Source organism: Emydura macquarii, unplaced genomic scaffold (genome assembly GCF_026122565.2).
Source record: "Emydura macquarii macquarii isolate MOO-44397 ecotype Brisbane River unplaced genomic scaffold, CSIRO-AGI_Emac_v2 contig_705, whole genome shotgun sequence".
Taxonomy (NCBI): Eukaryota; Metazoa; Chordata; order Testudines; family Chelidae; genus Emydura; species Emydura macquarii.
This window is the reverse complement of record NW_027130842.1, coordinates 9975870-10000000: the sequence shown is the minus strand read 5'-3', so window position 1 is coordinate 10000000 and position 24131 is coordinate 9975870. Positions and strand designations below refer to the sequence as shown.

Below are 24131 nucleotides of genomic sequence, written 5' to 3'. Positions count from 1 at the left end.
ATATTAATTGACTCTATATTTTGTGACACAGACTATATGATGTCCATACAAACAAGGAATGTCATTATCTACATAGCTCAGATGTAAAAAAACAAGGCAGGAAAACTTTTAGTGTTTATGGGGCTGGCATAAACTGCAAACTTTTTGGGTTGGGAGTTAGCAAATGGAGTGTTGGAGCTGTTTGAATGGACAACAGTGGGCACTCAGGTCCTAGCCAGATCCTCAGCTAGTATAAATAGGTGAGCTCTATGAAAGTCTATGGAACTATGCTGATTTACATCAGTTGAGGAGGTTGACTTTAGTTTGATAAAGAGGTCCCATTGCCTAAAAAGGTTCTAAACAACTTTTCTATACAGTAGGTGGGTATTTTGCCTAGTGTATTGTTTGTTTTGAGTGGTAAGTGATGAAGAGTTGGATTCAAAAAAAGAAGCTATTTAGAGAGTTATTTTCAATTCTTGCTGAAGACTTTGGACTTCAGGATTTTCAATCAATGCTGGAGACTTCCTGACGGTTAGAAGACAGCAGCACTGTATCTATCCCATGACACAAAAAAGATGGTGTTGAATAAAACATTCTGGTGAAATGGTATTTTTGGACATCAAGAAAAAGTTTTGTAGCATTAGGGTAGTAATATTATAGAGACAACTCACATTACAATTGGAAGACCCATCAAATGTTGGGTAAGAGCCGTCAGGCCAATCTGTAGAGTCTATGATGCCTGACTGCCTGTGCTGGGACTCATATTCCTTCAGCTGAAATGAAAGAACAAAAAAATGTTACTCAATCAAATCTATCAGATCTGCATAAAGCCACTGATGAGCAACCAATAGTCACTTTCAGTTTCTGTCCATACTATTGTAAAGATGGGGAAAACAGAACTTCTGCTGTGCATTTCTCTTTTTTTTTTTTAAACCTCTAATTACATTAGAATGGAAAAATGTTTTGATGACAAGACAAAAATAAAAAGGAGGAAAGGATCTGGAAACATTGTGTATTTTAACTGGTGAACTGTGGCTCCAAATATGCAATTTACACATTCCTTTTTAAAGAAATACTTTGCACTGCGTAGGTTAACTCAAGTAGTCTTTGTATCTCCCTTACAAACAAAGTTATCTAGGGATGGACGTTTGAGATTCAGCTCTTTTAAACTTAAAACTACAGATTATCTTTCCTGTTTTACAACAAAAATATAATACACAGAAAAGAACTAACTTCTAAAGGGCCAAATTGTCAAGGAGGACACCAAAGTTGGACACTTAAGCATTCTGCTTACCTGTACTCACTAGGAGTGCTTGTATTGATGCAAAGTGCAGTGCACCATGGGTAGATATCCCACTGTGCAAATTGCCACCATCTAGAGCAGGATCTTTTGGGAAGTTTTTGCAATGTCTGATGGGTGATTTCAGTTCACTGGATGAGGTACATCATATGTTGTGATAGACATGTGTAGGGCCCATGGATCTTGAAAGGTGTGTTGTGGGGGATATTAATCATCAGAGCAGTGGAGAGATGTCTGCAGATTTTGCATCTGTGGTTATGGCAAAGTCTAGTGCACCTTTGTATTTAGCTGTGGCACTCTGAGTGCCTTTCCCAGACCTGAAGAAGAGCTCTGTGTAAGCTCAAAAGCTTGTCTCTCTCACCAACAGAAGTTGATCCAATAACAGATATTACCTCACCTACCTTGCCTCTCTAGTATCCTGGAATGAACATGGCTACAACATGGCATTCATACAGTATAAAAGAAAGAATCTTCATCTTTTTTCCTACTCTAACTCAAGGAAATGTATGTAAATAAACAATATAAATGAGCACCATTTTATGCTTAAACTTCATCTTTTTCCCTAACCTGAGCAACACATACATAATACTTGGTGCTACAGCATATATGTTGTGTGATCACTTATTTGCACACAGAGACAATGTTATTGCTGTGGCAACCTTAACACTGAATTTCTCGGCTCTTGTGCAATACAATGCCAATCTTAATTCTACATTAACATAGATTTTATATTTCTTGGGCTTTTAAGTCTTAAAAAATTGAAAAGTTCATGTCAGCTAGTGCATTTTGTGAAAAAAATGCATCTGTTTTCATTTTAATGGCGAGTCCCCAAAAACATTAAACAGATTTTCATTAAACTTGAACAAAACAAATCATCTTTTGTGTAAGAACAAAAAGAAGAAATTCCCAAATCTAGGAGCTTTGACTGAGCCGGCACATTGAAAATAGAGCACAGCCACAGTGGCACCAGAGGTTAGCTGTCCCCTACTATGTACCTATTTTAGATGCTAAAGTACATACTCAGGGTGGCTAGCCCCTCTTGCTGTCATGCTGCCTTGGCTACACTCTTTTTATGGGCTATCTGGATCAGAGCTGTGTCTTCTTGAGTTGGGAATTACACCACCAGACCAAAGTGTAGGTGTAGCCACAGGCAACATGATCACAACACATTCCAGCAAGAACAAACGAAAACTGCAAAGCCTGACATGGACAGTGTGAAATACAGAAAGGTATCCTAGTGAGGGAACATCTGATATATTTGTGAGGAATCAATTGAAGCAAGATGTTAAGTGGGTGTTTCCTGTGCTAGCCCAAATGTGCTTCTCTCATTTGGAATTAACAACTAACCAATGCTGGGCTTGCTCAGTACTCAGATGGGAGAACTTCCACAGGAAAAGGGTTTGCAGAAATGCGCACTGAACGGTTGCATACTTTCCCCTAGTAGAGGCAACAAACTCCCTTGGCTCAGACAGCCCTCATTGCTTTTGAAATATTCTAACTTCATGTGAGTGATTCTTAAAATATATTTATTTCAAGATGCACCGATACAACTACTCCGTCTCCATTTTTATATGCTAAAGCTAGTTATTTTATAATTGTATAATACACGGCAGAGTCTATATTATCTATTCATTGCCATGAATGCACAGCGTCCCTAATTACTGGCAATTATAATACCCAGCACAAGGGAATTACAATCTGCAGGCATAGCTACACTACAAGCTCTACAACGGCAGAGCTGCAGCTACGCCACTGAGGCACAGACACTTGCTACAGTGATGGAAAGTGTAAACCTACCCCCTTAACAGGCAGTAGTGTGGTCATCGGAAGAAGTCTTCCATTGACCTACCTGCATCTACTGTGTAGGTTACTTGTTTCTCGAACAAAATTAAAAGTGTTTGAAAACTGGGGTTTAGTTTGAAAGCGTAACCTCTGCCTTTACTGTGGAGTAAGCATCGTAATCTTATGATAAAGTGCCAGGACTATCACACTCAGTAGAGATACTGTAGACCACCACTTTGTTCAGGAAGTCAGGATATAACGAACCATGGGGTAATTGTTTGCATCTCATACCCTAGCAAGTGCTTCCTCAATAGTGATCATCTTCTCTTTGACCATCATCATCAGCTGGATCCGTTCTTCATCACTCATTGTGATCTCACTTGCCACATAACCAACATCCTCTCCTGAAGAAAAAAGGAAGAGATAAAAAGCACATATGAAGTGATTCAGCACTGAAAGGAGAGTATTTGGAAACACATCTTGGATTTAGTTCCAGAACCCAGTTCTCAGCTGGGTCAGGCTAGGCTGGATGGACCCTTCTCACATGCCACAATTTGATCTGTGTAGGGAAGAACTGTGGTTGTCACAACTTTGTGACTGATACTGCATCAGGCCGAGGGATGCAGCATAACACCACAGTGATGTACTTGCAGGTTGCCAGTTTTATTCCACAGGAAAATACAGAAAGAGGGCAACCTTATTCCTGCACAGTGATGGGAGATTGATGCCCTCTGCCTACAATAAACATCCTACTTTGTGTGCTGAAATCAACAGAGTTTAGGAAGAAGAAAGCAAATGTGGCAAAAATCATAATGTGTACATGCATATACACACACAATGATTGGGACCACATTTGCTTTTTTCTTACCAAGTTCTGTTGATTAGGTTTTAAAAAGTGGCTCGAGCAGCAAAGGAGATGCTAATGTAGCAACCTGCCTTAATAAGTCTCTTCTAAAGACATCCTAAACAGTCCCGTCATCTTTAATGTACTTTCACCACATTCATAGTGCCTCCTACAATGGTTTGGGGAGGCATCTCTCTGCAACAGAGTGATCCAACCAGGAGAGTGTGTGTTTGCAGGCACCTTCCCACCTTCCATGTTTGCGCTACAGCATCATTGCACTTTTGTGACTCTTTAAGACAGGATCCACTTGGAGCAGAACTGGTGAAGGAGCCCAGAAACCCAAACTGGTGAATTGATGTTATTATTTTCATTTGAAGGCAGATCTGCTTTCATCCCTTCCTACTCTTGTAAACTGGAACTATGAAGACCACACCGAGCTCAGCCTTAAAGCAAACTGGAGAAGGTATTGCAAAGCCAAGGCAGGGTGGAGTCTCTTCTAACTATTCCTTAAACAAACACATCAGCCATAAGAATACATCATAGCAAGTGTAGCCAATAAATACAAAATATCTTTGGCCCTCCTACTTACATGCCAGATGCAACCCATCTTAAATGTACAGCTCTTTTCAACCCAGCTTCAATTGAAAATATCTCCCTATTTGCAGTGGTAGGAACATTCTGAACCTCCAAACTGTGAATGGCAACATGGGGCAGCTACACCACTGCTGCTTGATTTAAAAATAAATACATAAACAAACAAACAACCTCTCTCAAATCAGCTGGGTTAGGCCCAAGTGAGCAAATAAGAGATCAAAAGGCCATCAAAGCACAGCCTTGGGGCAAAAAAAAAAAAGCATCAAATGTTATATTTAAGAGCATGACTTTCCCATTCCCCAGGACTTCACACTGATATTTTCAAATTATTGTAAGGCATTACACATCTTCCACTAATGGAGCTGCTCTCTTATCTCTCATTGACTTCAACAAGCCACCCAGAACCTTGCAGGATTGAGGCCTAACAGAATACTGCTGATAACTCATCATTCTAGTGCAGCGAAAGTCACAATGGGCCAAGTCTGTGATCATATATTTATCTAGCAGATTAGACCTACATAGATCCATATTTGCCAAGTTACTGTAATGTTGTTTTACTTTCTGTTTTGTGATACTTGTTTCTTAGACTTTAAGGGGTTACAGAGACTCATTTTTAGTGCAGTACATTTGTGTCCTTAAAGGCTTTACCTTTCGACGTCTGTCTCATTATTCCTTTCTGGTTCTTTCGGAAATTCTGCCAAAAATACTTATTCTTCTTTTTCCAGTCTGTTTTCCCTTAAGAAAAATTTACAGGAAAAGAACATTAATAAGAAAATTAGATCTTCCCTTTGAAAATTTCAGCATGTAACTTTATCAAGAAAGAAAAACTCCCCAAATTTGCTCGTTTTCTGAATTTGATTTGTACAAGAATTACGCTAACCTAGCTATTTAAATTAAATGTACGTTCTTTGGTAAGTGAGGATGGTTATGGAGGACTGAGACAAGCTACCAAGAAGCATTTTTTAAATTATAAAACACAGATCCTTTTGTGTTCATTTTGACATTTGTTTAACTGTGAATGACAAACCTTGCTGTATTTTTGCAGCATTTTGTTTATTCTCTTTAGCTGAAGCACAATTATTTAGATTAAAACACCAAGTCTGATATTTTATTATATATTCCCTTTGCTGATCTGCATGAGAAATGCTGTGAGACCATTAACGACATCTGTGACTCCTGCCATTTATTTGTTTCTCAGTTATCTCAGTTTAAATGGGGCCTGGGTAGCTTTAGAAAGAATAAAAACAAACACCCTCCGCAAAAACCTCAGGATTTTATAGGTCTATCTAATGAGTACCAGAGCCAATTACAGTAGCTAAAAAGTGTGATAAGTCTGAAAAATAAAACTTTGAAATACAAATGCACCATTTAAAAACAATATAAAGTATCTCAAAAATTAAGGGAGGGAGTCTGTTAAATTATGCCAAATTATTTGAAAGTCCATGCGAGTGGTGCCCTGAAGAAGGCAAAAGGACGAACCAGCAACAATCTAACATTCTAGAATTTGCAACTCAGTGGAAAAAGTCAAAAGTTGCATATTTACAAAATGACAATATTAACTGGACCTGATCTGTCTGTCACTTATAAATGCTGCACTTCATTTTCAACAGTGTGAAGACCCCACCCACAAACTTCAGTTAGGATTGTGGATACTCAGCTCTTTTGATAGTCGCACCCAACATATACAAAACTTAAAGAGATTTAAGAATTAAACAGAGGCAAGCATCAAATAAAATGAAACATACTGACCTACAGAGCTCTCTTCAGAACTTGATTTATGAAGAGAGAGCCTAGAACAGAAAAGAGAAATGGACTAATTGTTGCAGAGTTCTCACATCTAATGTGAGCTGTCTCGTTACAGTAAGTTGTGGTTTCAAGCCAATGCATCAAGTATTTTCCTTTCTTTTCCTATAAATGCAGCTATTTGCAAACAGTATCTGAGCAAAGCATCTGAGCTCTGACCGCAGTTGTTTGACCACTAATTAACTCAGCTCCTCTCTGAAAATCCTGAAACAAGTTTCTTGTGACCAAGACAGAAAAATATGCATTAAAACCCCCACAGTTACATCTAAGGATCCAAGCAGAAAAATACTGATTCACATCTTCCTTCTTCTATACAGTGAAGTAGCATTCTGACTAATTTAGAAGCTGTAGTTCTGTGATGCTGTATTTGATGCTAGGTTGTTTAACTGAGAGTATAACAACTCTTTGCATTTCTAAAGTGCCTTTCATTTTATGAGCACAAAACTGCTTTCTAACTATTCATTAATTAAACCCGCACCATACCATTGTGAGATAGGTAACTATCATTTCCCTCACTTTACAGATGGGAAACCAAGGCACAGAATAGCTAAGTGCCGTGTCTCAGGTCATATGGGATGTCAGCAGCATTATCAGTCACTCTCCTGACTCCCATCACGTGCTTTACTACTACTTCCTCACTCAAAGCCAGCTCAAAGGACTTATTTTTACAGAATATCAGCTAAAAAGTATCAGCCAAAGTGATCAGTAAATCTTATTTGCTCAATTTTTAAACCCATTAAGCCACCTTGTAATGAGCCCTAGTCAACACCAATGGCACTGTGTGACCTTGGGCACATCAGTGTAACCTTTTGTCTCAGTTTCTCTACCCGTAAAAACAGGAATAATAATAGCTACTGAACTTTGTAAAGTTCTTTGAAGTGGTCAAATGAAAATCTCTAGCTGGGAGCCTGATGCAAAGCCCGTTTAAGTCAGTCAAAATATTTCTATTGTCTTCAGTGGCCTTTGGATCACACTCTAAGTGCAGGCCATTATTAGTGAGATTACTTAGTGCTCTATTACATTTTACTGTACAATCATGCCTGAAAATACAACATCTATGTTGAATCCATACACATAAAAAGGTGCATATTTCAATCTTCAAATACCAAAAAAACCACGCACACACACCCCAGTCTTACAAACCAAGTCTTGCATACCGTACATGGCATACTCTGCTTATTTCATGAAGAATAGTTCCAGAGGGGTAGCCATGTTAGTCTGTATACAGCAAAAACAATGACAGCTTATGTCTACAAATATTAAATTTGTTAGTCTTTAAAGTGCCACAGAACTCTCGTTGTTTTATTTCATGAAGATTTTCATCTGAATTCCCCATGCTCTTCTGCATTTTCTTGGGTTCCCAGCAGAGGGCACCACAGAGTTCTTGATCAATTCAGAAAACTACTGAAGGGAAAACTTTTTGTTTTATACCAATTCACAATGTAAATAATCCAAGTGATTACAGGCCAGCATTTTTATAAGCATGAAAATCATGCTCATCAATTTGAAAAGACATCATTAAAGGGGAACGGGACAGTATGAAGTTCAGTTTTGATTCAGTAATTCATCCGGGTAAACACAGAGGCTGTGAAATGCCATCTCTTTTCTGCTTCAGTCTGATTAGAAATGTAATCCGGCACAAAAGGCAAACCAGCTGATGCAGCCACATTCCAGATTTGGACTGCACCAGGTGGAAGGGGGCATTTGCGGATATCCTTGCTGATGAAGTTCGCTCTTGGGAGGAATAGCTCGTAGGGAGAAAATTAACAATTTAGGTGGTTCACAGCACTTACAGTCAAATATTTGGCTCTCATGAAGAAGCCTGAACACAAGCACAGGAAGAAAGTTCTGAGTTCCTTTAGACTGAGTGAAATACTAGCTTCATTGAAGTCAATGACAAAACTCCCATTGACTTCAATGGGGCCAGGATTTCTCATGTAGTGACAGCAGTAGCATTTCCTAAATGGGATCAAGGAATGTCAAATAAAAAGCACATGGACCTTTGTATGAACGCAACAACAGAACTTGGCTTTTAGCCTCTATGATGAAAGAACTAACTCTGTTACCTTCTTGCACCCTTGCATGAACTTCAGCATCAAGCAAATACTTGTAATTGTTGTACCTATTTTTAGTGAATTCAGTACTCATGATAGGTGCCAAACTGACATCCCTGGGAAACAAAGTCCTATTTATCATCAGAACAGGAACAGCATAGGCAGAGCAGTGAAAGCTTTTCCACCATGGCAGCTCTGACTGCTGGAGAGACCCTTTCTTGTGGGCAGTTTAGCCTCCAAACCCATTTTAACCCTTTTCTTTTCTGCCAACAGGGATGGAAGTAAGTACCACCAGGTGGGGTGGTGATGTTGTGGACATCTGCTCACTAGGGAATGACCTGAGGCCACCAACTCATTTCATATTGACTACCAAAGCCTTGCAGCGCTAGCCATCTTTTCATGTTCCTGGACTAGATATGGTGACAGAGGGGGAGAGATCCACTGCAAGAAGGCCATGACCTGATTCGTAACTCTGATTTAAACAAAAAATAAAAGACACTGGAGCATTGCCCTAGGATGTAAATAACATGGCACCAGAGAAAGCAAAAAGATAATACTTAGGAAGAAGGGCAAACATTTCCAATCATCATTTCATGCATTCTCTAATTGTGAAGTCTTCCATCTCTGGGCTAACCTTAGAAATATTAACAGCTTGTCTTACCAAGATGGAAAAGCTGACAAAATCAAGTATAATGTCAAATCAGACAAGGCACTTGACTCTAAGTTCTCCCAGACAACTATGATGTTTTTAAATTCTTGGTTTAAAAAAAAAAAAAAAAAAAAAAAATAAAATGTTTCACTTCCTACATGTATGGTAAAAGATTCCATGGGCTCTCAGGGTTGGTTTATGTTTCATTTGCCACTTACGCTTTCTTACTATGTTAAATCTGCAGCTCCTCTGTGAACGTGCACCGAAAGTGATTTGTGTTCTTCCATTCATAGACTGATAACTTGTACTGAAAGTTAATGATGCAGTGACACTTGGCAGAAGTTTCACCACTGCATGTCTGAAAGGCAGCCAAATGCTATTACTCTACTGTGGAGGCCTTCAGTTTTGTTGTGTTCTGATATACAACTTCGTTAGTAGGCTTCCACATGAAATGTATTCTGTCACAGCATAAAACTGAGAAATCTATGGATCCAGCTTCAGACAAGAAGGGAGAAACAGGATATATCGCCAAGTATATTCCACAAAGAGGAGACACAAGGTGGGTGAGGTAATATCTTTTATTGGACCAGCTTCTATTGGTGAGCAAAACAAGCTTTTGGGTTTACCCAGAGCTCTTCGTATAGAATTATTTTCCTATCAACCTAATCCTACATAGGATAGGAATTTAGAACTTTATCTGTGAATCTCAAAATTTCAAAACCATTCTTAGGCTTATTTTTAAGATCTTGTGGGCCTGAGATGTGGAAACAAGAAATCAAAAATTGCCTCAGAATAGGTTAAAAATGAAGATTACTCTTTGGATCCAAAGAACATGTTTGCTATATACCTGTTTTACAGAAATGATGTGCTCCGATGGAGTTGGTGTCCTGGGTACATGGAGTTTTATACACCCCATGGCAACACCAGCTGTATCAAAAGGCCACCAAGACTTATCTTGTTATTAAACTGCAGCAAATGGCAATGCTATTGCTATACCTACCTGTTTGCACATTCCATACATTCCTTTTAAAACCCCAGAAGTTGTGCTGCCAAAACCCTCCTAAGGACAGAGATCACTGCACAGAGATCACACAGGCTAGTTGGACAAAGTATCCTATTATAAAAAAGGGCTTTTTAGCTACAGCTCTATTGAACTGGTTAGGCTACAACTTTCCCTATTAACTGTGAGCTGATTTTGCTCTGAGATACAAAAGCTCCAGGGCTTATCTTGCATACATGGTGGCTGATTTTACAAGACACACAGTCATATGTGCCCTGAGCTGTGAAATAGCCCTGAGCTGGACCATTACAGAATTGGAAAGGGAAACAAATGACACCATGTGTTGCTTTTATGAATGTGCTGTTGTCTTTCAAAAGCCCATCATTCTCAAAACAAACCATAGCAGAAGAGCAGAGAATGAGGTGATTCTGATTGGCTTTTTTTTACCTTTAAGCACTATCAATGCAAATACACTTTAAAACATGGCCATGTCTCATTTATAGAACATAAAATCCATAGGTGTGCAATGCAGTTCAAAAAATGAAACCAACACCATTATGATCATCAATAAACTGATACTGGCCTGATTATCTCTTGCCAACAACTATTTACAGCCCTTTTGGAGTGGATGGTTTGGGATCTGATTTTGGATCTAAAAATATTATTCACATATGAATTGCTGAATAAATCAAATTAAAAGCCTTTGCATGCTCTTTTGGAAGGCCACTTGGTTATCTGTATGCATTGTATAGGGCCCAGCCTCATAATCAGGGTGAAAACTGACAGCTTTATAACTGTTACCGACTGAATACAAGATAATTTATCTAATGCGGCTGGCATAGAGGAGGAAAATGGGCCTTTAGTATTCTTATCAAATTTGCATGGACCTGAAGGGAAAGCAAGGCTGCAAGGTTCTGACCTTCCTGGCACCAGTGTGAGAAAGAGATGGAAGGCAAAGACGTTCCATTCAATTATCTCCTCATTATGTTTCCATAGCAATGGCTCTTTAAGCAGGTCAAAACTTTCCCAGTGGAAACAAACACTGAGCTGTTATTTTTGTTGTTGTTTTTTCCCCCACCACAGCCAATGTGGAACCAGCCATGTTGGTTCTACAAGTGCAGTCTGAGCACGGCCATCAGCAGGGGACGCGATGTCGAATTTAGTAAGTGGCAAGAGTATGAACAGAGGGATACGTGCAAAGAGGCAGATAATCTTCAACTCTAAAATACTTCCACAGCAGAGAGCAGGGCCCAGTGTAAGGAATGTGACGTATCTCTACATACAAAGCATGTTGGTTGTTGCATGCTGTGCTGACTGGCTGTGACGAGTTTAGGGCTCTTTTGAAAAGTCTTCTTCATGCTTCCTTATACAAAATTACCAGGATTGAAATCTTCAGCTGCTCAGAGGCACACTGGTCACACTTGTCACGTGTCACGGGCTGCGTTTGGCTGGCCTTTCACTCCTATTGTGAGTGTTATTGTCGGCGTTTCCTGCCCTGTTTCTCTTTGGGAAGCTAATTGCAGGCAGCACAAATAGTTGGGCTTCAACTGAATCTGGCCTCAAACAAGTTGATATGGGGCCATATACACATTCATCGACACTCTGATTCTTGCAAAGCACAGCATATAAAGAAATGTTCTCTTAAATACTCCAGAAATTTGGGAGATAAAGCTTCTCTCCCTCCCCCCCCCCCAATCCATATATGCCTTGCAATTTTTAACTTCCACAGGGGCAATTTAGTTCATCCTTAATTAAGTGCAGCTTTGGTGTCCCAGGTTTGTTTGGTTTTTGTTTTGATTGTTATTCTCAGTTTTTGCCCTCTTTCTGCTTCCAGTCCCCATCAGTGTAGCTCTCCTGTTTCACATGGCAGATGAGCTCACAGTCATCTGCCACAGTTCATTAGTACACCGTGACAAGCTGCCACAATTGACTATGACCAAATTTAAGTCACCACAATGGTAATGTGACCCACAGTGCTGATTTAATGGACCTTTTGCATTTGGAGTCTGGATGCTACAATGGAAGAGGATTAGGAGGCATGGTGCTAAATATTATTGCCAATGACCACTGGATTAGAGTACCACAGAGACCAGAGTTTCGGTCTAGGGTGTTATTTCATATAAAGAAAGCATGTTTTAAAAGACTGCTACTTTCACAAGGAGATGCTATGGAATAAAATAGCACTGAACTCCAGGGGCTCTCCCAGCACTGCACTGATTTGGAAGTTTAACACCCAAGATAAATTTGAATTTATACCACACAATAGTGGCTGGGCTTAAAACTCTGCATATCCAGGGCAGCAAATCTTCAGCCTGTGAGAACAGATTCAGTTAACAGTGTCCCCCAAAGGGAAGACATAACCTGCAGATGACAGCTTTTGTCATTTCTGCTCTGGTTTCTTTGCTGACAACTTATAGCATGCCTTGAGAATCAAGTAGCTCTCACAACAAACAGTCCCAACATTCACAACGCCATCATCTCCCCCCGCTGGCCACAGTGCATGGACTCCATGGAGAAGTTCAGTTTAAGAGGCACGTACTAGACATGCACACAGCGCAACAGATTTTTACATTTTCAACAGCTGAAGCAGAGAGTTAAGGGCACAGCTGCTGAAGGACAAGAGCTCCTATAAGATGGAATGTTAAGCAGTTCAGAAATGTTACATCATACAGCATGCACACCATACGAGCATTCCTATATCCTCTGCTGGACAGGTCAACCTCGACCTGACTCTCGCAACCTGCACTGTGATGTAAGTCTAGTGGTTCACCCAGCAGAGAATATTTAAAATGCCTTTTGCTATAACCCAACAGATAGAAAAACATGAATCACAACATTAACATAACATAACATTCTTCATTTCCTTGGTTAGCAGTTGTTCTGTACTGGTGAACAATATGGTTCAAGAAGCAGGGAGTGACTTGTTGCATGATGGAATACTTCAGGACATCCACAGGGACACAAAGATTTAGAACACAATGAGAATGCCAAAGAGATGCTAGATTCACTCACTATTATTATCCCCCATTTTTTACCCTTGGGTTGTTTTTTCTTCCTCCTCACCCCTCTAACCGGAAGAAAAACCTCACACACAGGGGGACTGTGCCTTATCCTGCCTGTATGTGGTGCTCTTGTACTTGGCATCTAGTTCCTACCCTTTCCTGGAGACTCTACGATACAGCCCATTCAAAATATGTAACAAGGCCAGTGCAGCAAATAGTGACGGCAAACAGATCTATTCCCCAAGGGGAAAAACAAATTACTTCCCTCCGCAACATCCCTGGATTTGCTAAAAACAGGATGAGAGACAGGATGCAGAAGCCTGAGTTCAAGGGGACTAGGCTGACCTGGATTTCCTCTAAAACATACAGAGCTCATCAGTCCATCATGCAGAGTCTTGACTGCTCAAATATGGGATCCGGGAACTAATCAGAAAGTTGGTTTCCATTGTTTAAAACACCATGTTTACAATGATGTGAGCCACCCCCTACCTCCACCTCATTCCCCTAGCTTGAGTAAACATCCTTGGGGAGTTGTCATCTTAGAGAAATAATAGCATTAATAGTATACATGATGCACCCCGGGCTCAACACATTACGTACATCAAAAAGCAACAATAACCATCAACAATGTGTTTCCTGGGTATTTGGTCTTATAGTGGTCATACTTTTAGTCAAAAACAAACTTCAGTTGTGTCTGCATAGCCGGGATTGCCGTTCTGAGAATAGTGAGGTTCAAAATGAAAAATATCAGTGTTATATACAGAGATATGCCACTATGCTAGAGGCAAGAGATTTGAGTCTTTTTTCTGAATCAAAACTGAACTAGGTCGCACACATCCCAGGGGTGTGCCCTAAAAACACCAACCTGTTGGCTATTCTAGGTGGTGTCTCCGACCAGAAATCCCATTCTTGACCTCAGAAACCTTTAACTGAAACAGATACATTTCCACAAAAAGTTTCAGTTTCAACAAATGGGCATTTTTTGATGAAAAATGTTTTGCTGAAAAATTCTTCATCAGCTGCAGTTTGCATCTCTGTGTAGATGAGCCATCAGAAGTGGTATAGCAGGGTATGTCTACACTGCAGTTAAAAACCTGTGGCTGGCCTGGGCCAGCTGACTCGGGCTAAGGGGTTGTTTAACTGTGGTGTAGATGTTTGGGATCAGGCTGGAGCCTGGGCTCTAGGACCCTGCAAGGTGGGAGGATCCCAGAGGTTGGGCTCCGGCCCAAGCCCAAACGTCTACACCGCAGTTAAACTGTCCCTTAGCCCAAGTCCTGCAAGCCCAACCCAAGTCAGCTGGTACAGGCCAGCCATGAGTGTCTAATTGCAGTGGAGACATAACCTCAGAGTGACATGAATTGCCTGCATACTCCTGAGCTCTGCATCCTAGCAGGCAGGATAAAGAAAGCACATAACTCAGATACATGAGGCCTAAACAGAAAATTATGAAGAAGAATCTAATTCAGTCTGTTGGCAGTAAGAAAAAAAATGTGATGGACTAAAGAGCTTCAGCAAGAAGAGGCTCATTTTCTTGCAGACGAATTTTACAGACTTCTTTCTACCTGCATGTAACAGTGCTGAACTGATGAGACAATGCCACTCAAGTAGGAGAATACAACTAAGCGTTGATCAATCAAGCCATCATCCTAACAATACAGGCCTAAATAACTTCTACTTTGACTATTTTCCACTGGTATTTCCAGTAGGGCATCAAATGATCATTACCTCTTTGCAGTTTTCAGCCTCATGTCAAATAAAAGGACCACATGCTGCAGGTTAAGTGTTTCCTGACTGTGCAAACTTCTCTGACACAGAACTTTCCCTGTGTCAATCCCACACGTATTTGGATGGATTAAATCAGTTCTGCACTTCAGTTCACGTGCTCTCAATATGTGCGCTTTCATTCATGCAATACTTTCATTTCCAAAGAAGTCCTCTGCACGGTCCATTTGAACTGAGAGGCGAAGTTATTATTCTTTCAGTAAAAAACCAAACCAAACCAAAACAAGGACTTTTGAGAATAAAACCACTCCAGGTATATTTATGTATGTATTGCTTTCTTTTAATTCAAAATAGCTGTTGTTTAGCACCTATGCTGTGAGGGAGTGCTTCCCAGTAGTTAGGACTCAGAAGATCTGGGTTCTATTCTCAGGTCTGTCACTGTCCTGCTGGGTAATCTTGGGCAAGTCACTTCACCTCTTTGTGCCTCCATTTTCCCATCTATAAAATGGGGTTAATGATATCTCCTCTGTAAAGTGTTCTGAGATCTACGAGTGGATTAAGTAATTATTATTATAGGAAACCTTAGCTTGTCCCCCATGCTGCACTTCTTCAAAGTTTCATCAATGTGGCATTTTGGTTTAATGATATAGAATAAAACGGAAGACAGGCTGAGAGATATCTCCAAAGAGGATACTAAGGCCTTCTCTACACAAAGGAGGTTTTTTCAATAAGTGATAGCCCCAGTGTTAGCAAGATTGGAAGCCCTACTGTACATGGGCCATTGATTGCCACCACTTTAAACAATTGTCACCAAAGTCTGCTCTGAGCAGGAGTAATAGAAACAGTGCATAAAACGGTGACAGCAGTTGGTATCCTACCTGAACCAGGGTTCTCAACACTGCTCACACTGATGCGGCTGAACCAATATGTGCAATGGTGGCAAATTTTTGAAAAATGTCCCTAATTCTAAATAGGAGTACCTGAGTGGACATTTAGCTGTGGGGGTGAAGTGTCCTATTAAATCACCATACATTTGAAACTGGGCTCCTTGTATTTCTTAACTAGCCCAGTCGGTATCACACAAAGAAGCTGGAAGTCACTGAAAATGCAGGGCTAGATGTTTTTACACATTACTGCATGTTACCCTTAGCAGTAGGAATTCCAGTTCTTGGGATGAAAACAGGGAGGCCCAGAAAACCACACACATACACATTGCAGAAGAGGGGGAGGGGGAGGACAGCAAACAGAAACCCACATAGCCCATACAAAGAGGTTTTTATTAAGGACTGCTAAAATTAAAGTTATTTTTAACTTGTTTTTAAATACTCCATTCTCTTGGCACCTCCTTCAAAAGTACAGTAACAAAGCCATGAGCTCACAAGAAGAGGAAAGTGTCTTCTGTGTTTAAGTCCTATTTCTGTTTTTGGAAGTTTTAGGTCTAGTCATCAAAAAGCTATTTTTTAAAAAGGGAGATTTTAGTTTGCAGGGAAATCTATTACACTGCTCATAATTGTCAGCCAACTTGATTTACATTGCATGCATGTGTACGTGCACGCACGCACACACACACACACACACACACACACACACACACACCCCCCAAAAATGAAACACAAAGAAAGAGAAGGGGTGTCAATTTTGTTTTCAATGGGGGATTCATCTGGAATTATGTAAAATGCAATCAATTTAACAAGAATTGGCTGATTTATGTAAAAAATTTTCACTTTACACCCCGCTGCTTCTCAACAACCCAAACTTACTTTCTTTCAGTCTCTGGTGTGGACACGGTACTGCTGAGGCCAAGCGATTCCTATAAGAGAAGATGCATTGCAATGAGGGCAGACGGAGAACAACAAGCTTTACCCGACTGGTGCAAAATATCAAATGAAAAGAAAAAAAAATCCAAAACAAAAATAGATGATTAAAGTCATTGTGCTTACTTCAATCTGTGATCGCAGCTGTAGCGATGTGGGGCTGGCATCGGGTTTCTCCTAAAACAGAACAGATGTCGGGTTAATGCAACACCCAAATGAGGCAGCATTCACTAGAAAAACAAATACAGAGCAGGATGAGGAAAGAAAAAGGAGACATGAACAGAATATTGGAAAATCCCACAACCATTCAAATAGGAAGCATTAAGCTTTCCAGTGGAATTGCTCTCTGACGATACATTGAAATACCCAAGTAGAAGCCAATTACATGCTTATTACAGGAGAATGTAGCACAATGTAAGGCTAATACATAGATATGGGTTCAAATACTAATTAAAAACATAAGCGAGTAGTCTTCAAGGGATAATCAACATTTGCCACATATTCCTACATGTGAACTGCCAACTTCCTGGGCTCTCTTTACTCTTTCATAGCCCTCACTCTCTTGTGATAATGTATGTTTACTTGCAGTATATCATTCAGCTACTATATGTCTTTGCATGCGGTACAGAGTTCCAGACAGGGTGTGATCCTTGGTAAACAAGGGAGACAAAGCTGAAACTCAAGAAGTCTGTTCACCTTGACAGACTGCAGTAGTTTTCTTTAATAAATGCCTCCTGTTTAACACAGTCTATGCTGCTACTTATTGCGAGATCTCCCATTTTTTCCCACCCTGATCTGCAACACATAGGATTAAGTATGGGCTTCAAAGGGGTTATGTTCTCATCAGTACCCTAAAATGAAATTAATTTGCTGCAACCATTGAAGAAAACCATTTGTGAACATAACGCTGATTCTGTGTTTCAAGAAATTGGTAAAAAATTACAATGGCTTATATTGGATAAATAAAAAATAAAAAAATATGTGATTATTTTTCAGCCAAAATTCCAAAGTTCCCTAACAAACATTAATTCAAACTCACAGTCCATTTGGAACGTAGGTAACTATTATCAACAGCATTGCACAAAAAGTGGTTTGCTCATTGGCATGCACTGAGGAGGAGCTGGGACTCTAGGAGTCCTGATTCCCAGTCCACTGCACTATTATGCCCATAAACTATGTTAGCAATTTAAGAGTTCCTGAAAAAAGTGATCTTTAGAAATGTAATGTTTAAGTGAAGACACTTGAAATTATAAAAAAAAATTTTATGACAGATCAAATATGTATGCTGAAGTCAGACTGATAGCCTTTTTTGTTTTTCTTTTTAAAAAAACGCCTTTCAATTATTGCTACCATCTATCTGGTATATTAAAAAATTCTCCTCCAAGTGATACTGCATTTAGCAGCCAAAATGGAAACCTCCACCACAGAAAACTCTGCATTCTACTGTTGCAGTTACACAATAAATATTGTTCTTAAATCTGGTGACAAAAACGATTCAGGATCTGTGTGAATATTTTGAGATTACGTATAAAATGAATTTCCCCAAAATGTACTGAAAATAAGAATTCAAAGGGAAAATTTCTAGTCATTTCTCAGCAAACAAACTTAACCAAAAATCATGGAGATGTAATTGAGCTAAATTCTTCAGGTGGGAATACCTGTGAGCATTCTGCAGCCTGACACATTTCTAACCCCAACATAGACAATCCAAGTCAACCAAAGTCTTTCCACTGACTTCAGCAGATCAGACCCATATTGTCCAATTATAGATTTTAGATCAATAATTTAAGGCATACCTGTTGCTAACAATGAGCTTAATCATGCTCCCATTGAAGTCAAGGGTAAAACTCCAGTTGGGATTGGGGAAAAGTCTGCAGTCATATGTCACTGGAGGTAAATCTAACTGTCGGCGTCTCATTTATTTGACTGCAAAACAGTAGGGCAAAGCACTTCATATTGCATGACTATGAATCTTGGACCCAATTTTGTGAGTATTGAAGCCGGTGAGCGTCCTGCCAGTGATTTCATATAGTTGTTACTGTACTCCAGGAAATCACTGTGGTACAGCAAGCAAATTAGATAACATATATTCAGAGAAATCAAAGATTGAAAAGACTTAGTGGGTCAACTTGTTCATCCCTCAATAATGCAGAGTTGTCTCTTTATGGCATATTTTCCAATGCATTATTTATTCTAGTTTTAACTCTCTTTCCCATCTCTAAATAAAACTAGTTTCTATGTTCTTAGTCTAAAGATAAAGAAGGGAAACTTATCTAATGGAAGACAATAATAAGAAAATGGCATGCCATGTTTTGAAAAATGTAATTAGTGTTAATTGACCTAAAATTTTAGGATTTAAATCAGCAAAAACCAGAACAAAACTCAGTGTCACTCTAACAGAACTCATTCAAGTGGAGACCGGCTTCTACTACTGGGGACTGTAATATAATGTGATAGCCCCCATGTCATGGCATAATATGACATATCAACAGCATTATGTTATATGATAGTCATGATCTATGCAGGTGGTAACATGTTATAACAACTTTGTTATAACATCTGTTCTATGCTGGTTGTCTTGACTTTGTTGTTTTTATATTGTAGACAGGGTGTGTGAGCATATAAAAGGGCCCAGATTCCAATGGTCTTGTCATCGACTTTATCAACTTTCCAGTGGTCTTGTCATCCAAAGTCTTGTCATCGACTTTAAAAGGAGTTGTTGTGGGCCCAGGATACTCTGCAAATGTAACAAGTCAAGAAGGCAAAACCAATGATTCAGAATCAAGGGTACTTGGAAAAATCTTTTCCCCCTACCACTAGAGTGACTCTGATTCTTTCATAAAAGTAGAGATATAGGACTCTCCCTTCCCCCATTATTTCTACCAAAAGAGAAACCAAATGAGCTTTTCAGCTAGCAAGGCAGCAAGAACATTGCATGAGAAAGGCTTGCAGTACTCTCCCACTGACCTGAAGGCCAAAAAGGAAGGAAGGAAGCAGCCGTATACCTACTCGGAACACAGCTCATTCATGCCAGCTTCTCCTCCTCTACCCATGAAGAGCAGTTACGGCGCAGTAAAGCTGCATATAACCAGCCAAAGGAACCCACTGTGTGTGTGCCTGATGTGCATTTGTATCCCAGCCTCTCAGCAGTAATATTTGTTTTTTTCATCGTTTACTGGGTGTCTGAAGAACCTACTGCTGCAAATCCTTTTTATAACAGATAGCCTATTAAAAAAAATTGTTAATAATAATTTAGAAGACTATATTCCCTTTTTCTGCCACTTTAAGGGATTCTTTTACTTGCCCAAGCTGACTTGAAACTAGTAGACTTAGATTGTAAACAGAGGGTGGAAAGGTTTTTTGTATTTTCTTATTTCTCCTGGGGAAATAGCCAGCTGCATCCTGAGTTGAAAAATCTTGACTCTAGTCTCCCTCTCTTCTCTCATTTACTCCATCAGCCTCCTCTCCCACCCCAGCTTCTAAAGCTGCACTTGCCCCCTGCAGCACTCAAAGGCATCTCAGATATGTTTGTATCATCATTATTCAAGAGTCTTCAGTCACAATTAGAATGAAATGGCATTTTTGCTGTGTGGACATTTAATCAAGGAGGTTGGGGGAGAAGGTGGTTTTATAAATTAAACCAGTCATGAATAATTTTTTTTGTAATTTATTTAGGCTCTGGTCTGGCTACTGGAAGGTAGACCCTGTGCCTATATGAATCCAATTGCAAGATCAGAGTCTTATTTTGCAAAGTGGGGTGAATTTTGGAAGACTGGTTTTAGTTTTTAAAAAAACACACTAATGACTTTTTGCAAAATATTTTTAAATATTCATTTATTAAAAGTCAGTTCTCTGTAGCTCTCAAATTTTAAACAAATCTTTAAACATTCTACAAGCTTAGGTTTATAGATGATGATGTTCTAAAAGGTTCTGAATTATTGGCTGCACGTAGAGTAATATCCACTCTTCTCATAGGATGAGATCCACACCAGGTTAAAGTGCTAGAGCTGTGTGTAAAGAGGCCCTAAAAATCCCAGTTCCAGGATTTTCACAGTGTCGACACCGCAGAAGATCGTCATAAAGCTGCCTTCCAAAGACCGCTTCACATGTTCTGGCACAGGCGATATGCTGGGACAGGGAGGGTATTTGAGGCAGAGTTGGATCACTCTATGGAGATTTCAGGCAATACAGCCCTGAAAAACTGCTGTTCCAGTCCCCAGGGCAGGAGGGGGCAAAAATGGCTTCAGGCCCCCGCTCCTCTTGTGTTACGAATTTGGCTGCAGAACATGCATAGAATTTAAAGCCAAAAGGGACCATTATGATAATCTAGTCTGACCTCCTGCATACCACAGGCCATAGAATTTCTCCCTGTAATTCCTGCATCAAGCTCATTACTTATGGTTGAACTAGAGGATCTCTTTTAGAAATAATTCATTCTCCCATTGGAAAAACTTCTCCCACAGCACTGAAGTGAGTGGACGCTTAGCTGCTGAGTTTAGCGGCTGCAGAATCAGGTCCCAAAGCACTGGCTAAAATGAGGTTCAGTGCAGACAGAGGCTGTCCAGGCAGCCCACAAAGAGTTCTGTTAGTACACCTCAGTCCTGTCCTGCATCACCTACTGTTCCCCACACTGTTTTTTGATAAACAATGCATTAACCTGCAGGAAGTAACAAATGCTGAATTACGATGGAAAGCGTCTTGCAGGGTAGGAATTGACACAACACAGAACCAGTGTGTATCAGCAACTGCGGTTCTTTTTACATGACTTTTGTTATAAACAGAGACGTAGATTTGTAAACATACCAAGTCAGACTTGCAGCTCATGCTTCAAGATTTCAGCTGCTCACTGTGGCTCAGGAAAGAGTCTTTCCTCACTGTACAAGTGGCCAGGGGCGTTAGGGGTTTTCACACCTTCCTCATTAGCCACAATGCCATTGATGCACACAGGACATCAGACCTGATGGTCCATCGATCCTAGCTGTTACAGTAAATCCTAGAGCTCTAGCCAAAGTCCTATAAACATGACGCCTCTGATGTTTATCTTATTGCTCAAAGATGCATTTGATAAATGATTTATTAGATAGCCCAATTAACAACAACCAGATTTCTAAACAACATGACTTTTCTTTTATGGTGCCATCCACCTGAAAACCTCAAAGGGCTTTAACAACCATTAATCAACTGCGTCTCAAAAACACATATAAGGAAGGAAAGTATTATCTGCGTTATATAGCTAGTGCGACAAAGCTCTTCCTCTACTTCGGTGGATCCAGCGCTTCCTTCTAGCGGTAGGTCAGGGAACTGCTTCACCCTTTAGTGTTCTTCCACCCTCTAGTGGTGGGGAAAGGTAATACAGCCTCTCTAAGATGGTCACTCCCTGTTGGCTCCCAGGCCTGTCTCTAGTTCTCATAGGCCCTTGCCTCTTTGCTGGGGCTCTTGCCCCTCCAATTAATGACCGGTAGGGGGGGGCCTGATCCCACCCTCGACTCTGGGCCCCAACCCAGGGACCCTACACGCAGCAGCCTCGGGCTGTGGCTTCAGGAAAGCTGATAGCTTCCTGGGTTACTTCCCCGTGCCCCTTGACTTGATGTCCGTACCCTGCTCAGACAGGGGCCCTTCCTGTCCTCCTTGCCAGGGGAGGCTCTTGACCTCAGATAGCCCCACTGGGCATGGTAGTGCCCAAACCAAATGTCCAGTTCAATCTTTCCCTTCAGGCAAGGTCTTTTCCCTTACGCCTGGGAAAGGTACTTTGCCCTCTTCGGGCAGGATTTTCCCTCCCCCAGTCTTTGTACCTGTAGGGTTCTCTTCTGCCGACATTCTGCTCCTTCTCCTAAACCCTCCTGGTTTCTGACAGCGTCTTGTCTGCACGCACACACACTCTGGTAGCTCATCTCACTCTCACAACTCCAGCCACACACTTTCTCAGGAGGGAAGGCTTTTAACAAGTCCTAGGTGGGGCCTTGATTGGCTCCAGGTGTGTTAATTAACCAGGAGTAACCCCTGCTCAGCTACTAGGGGAAAAGGGACTTGCTGGGCCAGGGGCTGATATATTGGCCTTCTAGCACTTTCCGGTAGCTGTAGTAAGAAGTGAGAGCTTAAGGCCTGTAAAACAAGCTAAGGCATAAATGGAAAAAGCTGAGTGAACAGGAGTATAAGGGGTCATTCAAGTTAACTGAAATTGGCACAGGAAAGTGCTGATACTGCAAGATTGCCAAAATATTACTAAAATATGTAGCAGGAGGTACCAAGATACTAACTCCCTAAAATGACACTTTAATGGATAGAAATGACAAAAGGTGATACATGGAGTTGTTTTGCCCAAATCAGCCAATTAACAGAAAAGGATGGCAACTATCTACGTCAAAGGGGGCAGAACGAAAGTATGTAACAATGCATAAAAGAAGGTGTCAGAGGGAATACTGGCGTCCCGTCTAGGGGATAACGGAAAGTCCCGCCATTGGGCCGTGGCCATTGTAATGCCGCCTATATGAAACTGACCCAGAGATACTCTGTAGGTCATTTCTCATTGGGCCGCACACAATAAACCTGGCCTGGGCGCCTTCGTTGCTCAGTTAATCCGTGGTCGTGTCGATTCATTTGATCGTGAGAGCCGTCTCGGTTTCCTGATCAGAGTTGGGACAGCATCTACACGGGGACACGTACGCAACCTACACTGATAAACATCGATGACCAACACACTGATTACCACAGTAGCCATCTAGTCTGACCCTGTCACATAGTGAAACTGAGGCATAGAAAGGGTTAGGCCAAAGGTGGGATTTTCAGAGGCACTTGCTATTAGCGTAACTCTGCTCCCAATGAAGTTGTAATAAAACTCCCTTTGGCTTCGAGTTAAGTTGACAGAGTTAGCATTTTTGAGAATCCAACCCCAAATTTTCAAACATGGCTACTGATTCTGGGTGCTGAACTGCTGAGCACCTACATCTCTCATTGACTTCAGTTGGAGTCGAGAGTGCTCGGTGCATCTGAAAAAGAAGGCCCAAGATATTTGAATTTGGACCCCAAAAACTGAGGTGCCCAAATTTGGAAAATTTGTGTCTAAGAGACTTGTTTGTTATTATGAGCAAGTGCATATGGCAGAGTCAGGAATAAGAAATCAGATCTCCTGTCTATCTAGGTAATTGCATGACCCCCCATTACCATAGAACTTGAGTGTCTCACAACATATTTATCACCAGAACACCAGTGTAAGATAGGGAAGTACTGTACTGTTATCTCATTTTACAGATGGTCAATTGAGCTACAGAGACACAAAAATCATTGCCCACAGTCACACAGCGAGCGTATGGTGGAGCACGGAATTGAACCCAGCTCTCCAAATTCCCAGGCTCATGTCAGACCATCCTTCTTCTCCTGATACTCCCTCCTCTGGTTTAACCACCATATCACTCTTCCTCTCACTGTATTATTTGTGAGTGTCTTTCGCTGGATTAATCTCCACTTCTCACATTTTTAGCACAGCAAAAAGGCTAATAGCATGTTAGTGAATGCTAATAACCACCTAGTTGCCACCGTTAAATGCGACAATATTATGGTGTTATCAGAATTTTTGTTCACTATTGGGCGT

The 24131-nt window shown here is 40.6% G+C and overlaps 1 protein-coding gene across 2 annotated transcripts in view; it reads right to left on the bottom strand.

The window, feature by feature from the left end:
• Window positions 1-24131, bottom strand: part of SASH1 (SAM and SH3 domain containing 1) — a 163641-nt gene that overhangs the window by 73126 nt on the left and 66384 nt on the right. Inside the window, exons 3-8 of one of the 2 annotated variants that reach the window (XM_067542374.1) lie at window positions 16670-16720; window positions 16490-16539; window positions 6249-6289; window positions 5148-5234; window positions 3353-3465; window positions 651-752 (exon numbers count right to left, since the gene is read on the bottom strand). In XM_067542374.1, coding sequence (XP_067398475.1) covers window positions 651-752; window positions 3353-3465; window positions 5148-5234; window positions 6249-6289; window positions 16490-16539; window positions 16670-16720 — 444 coding nt within the window. Of the gene's footprint in view, window positions 1-650; window positions 753-3352; window positions 3466-5147; window positions 5235-6248; window positions 6331-16489; window positions 16540-16669; window positions 16721-24131 lie in introns of those variants that run through there. The other variant, XM_067542373.1, reaches the window with a different exon arrangement.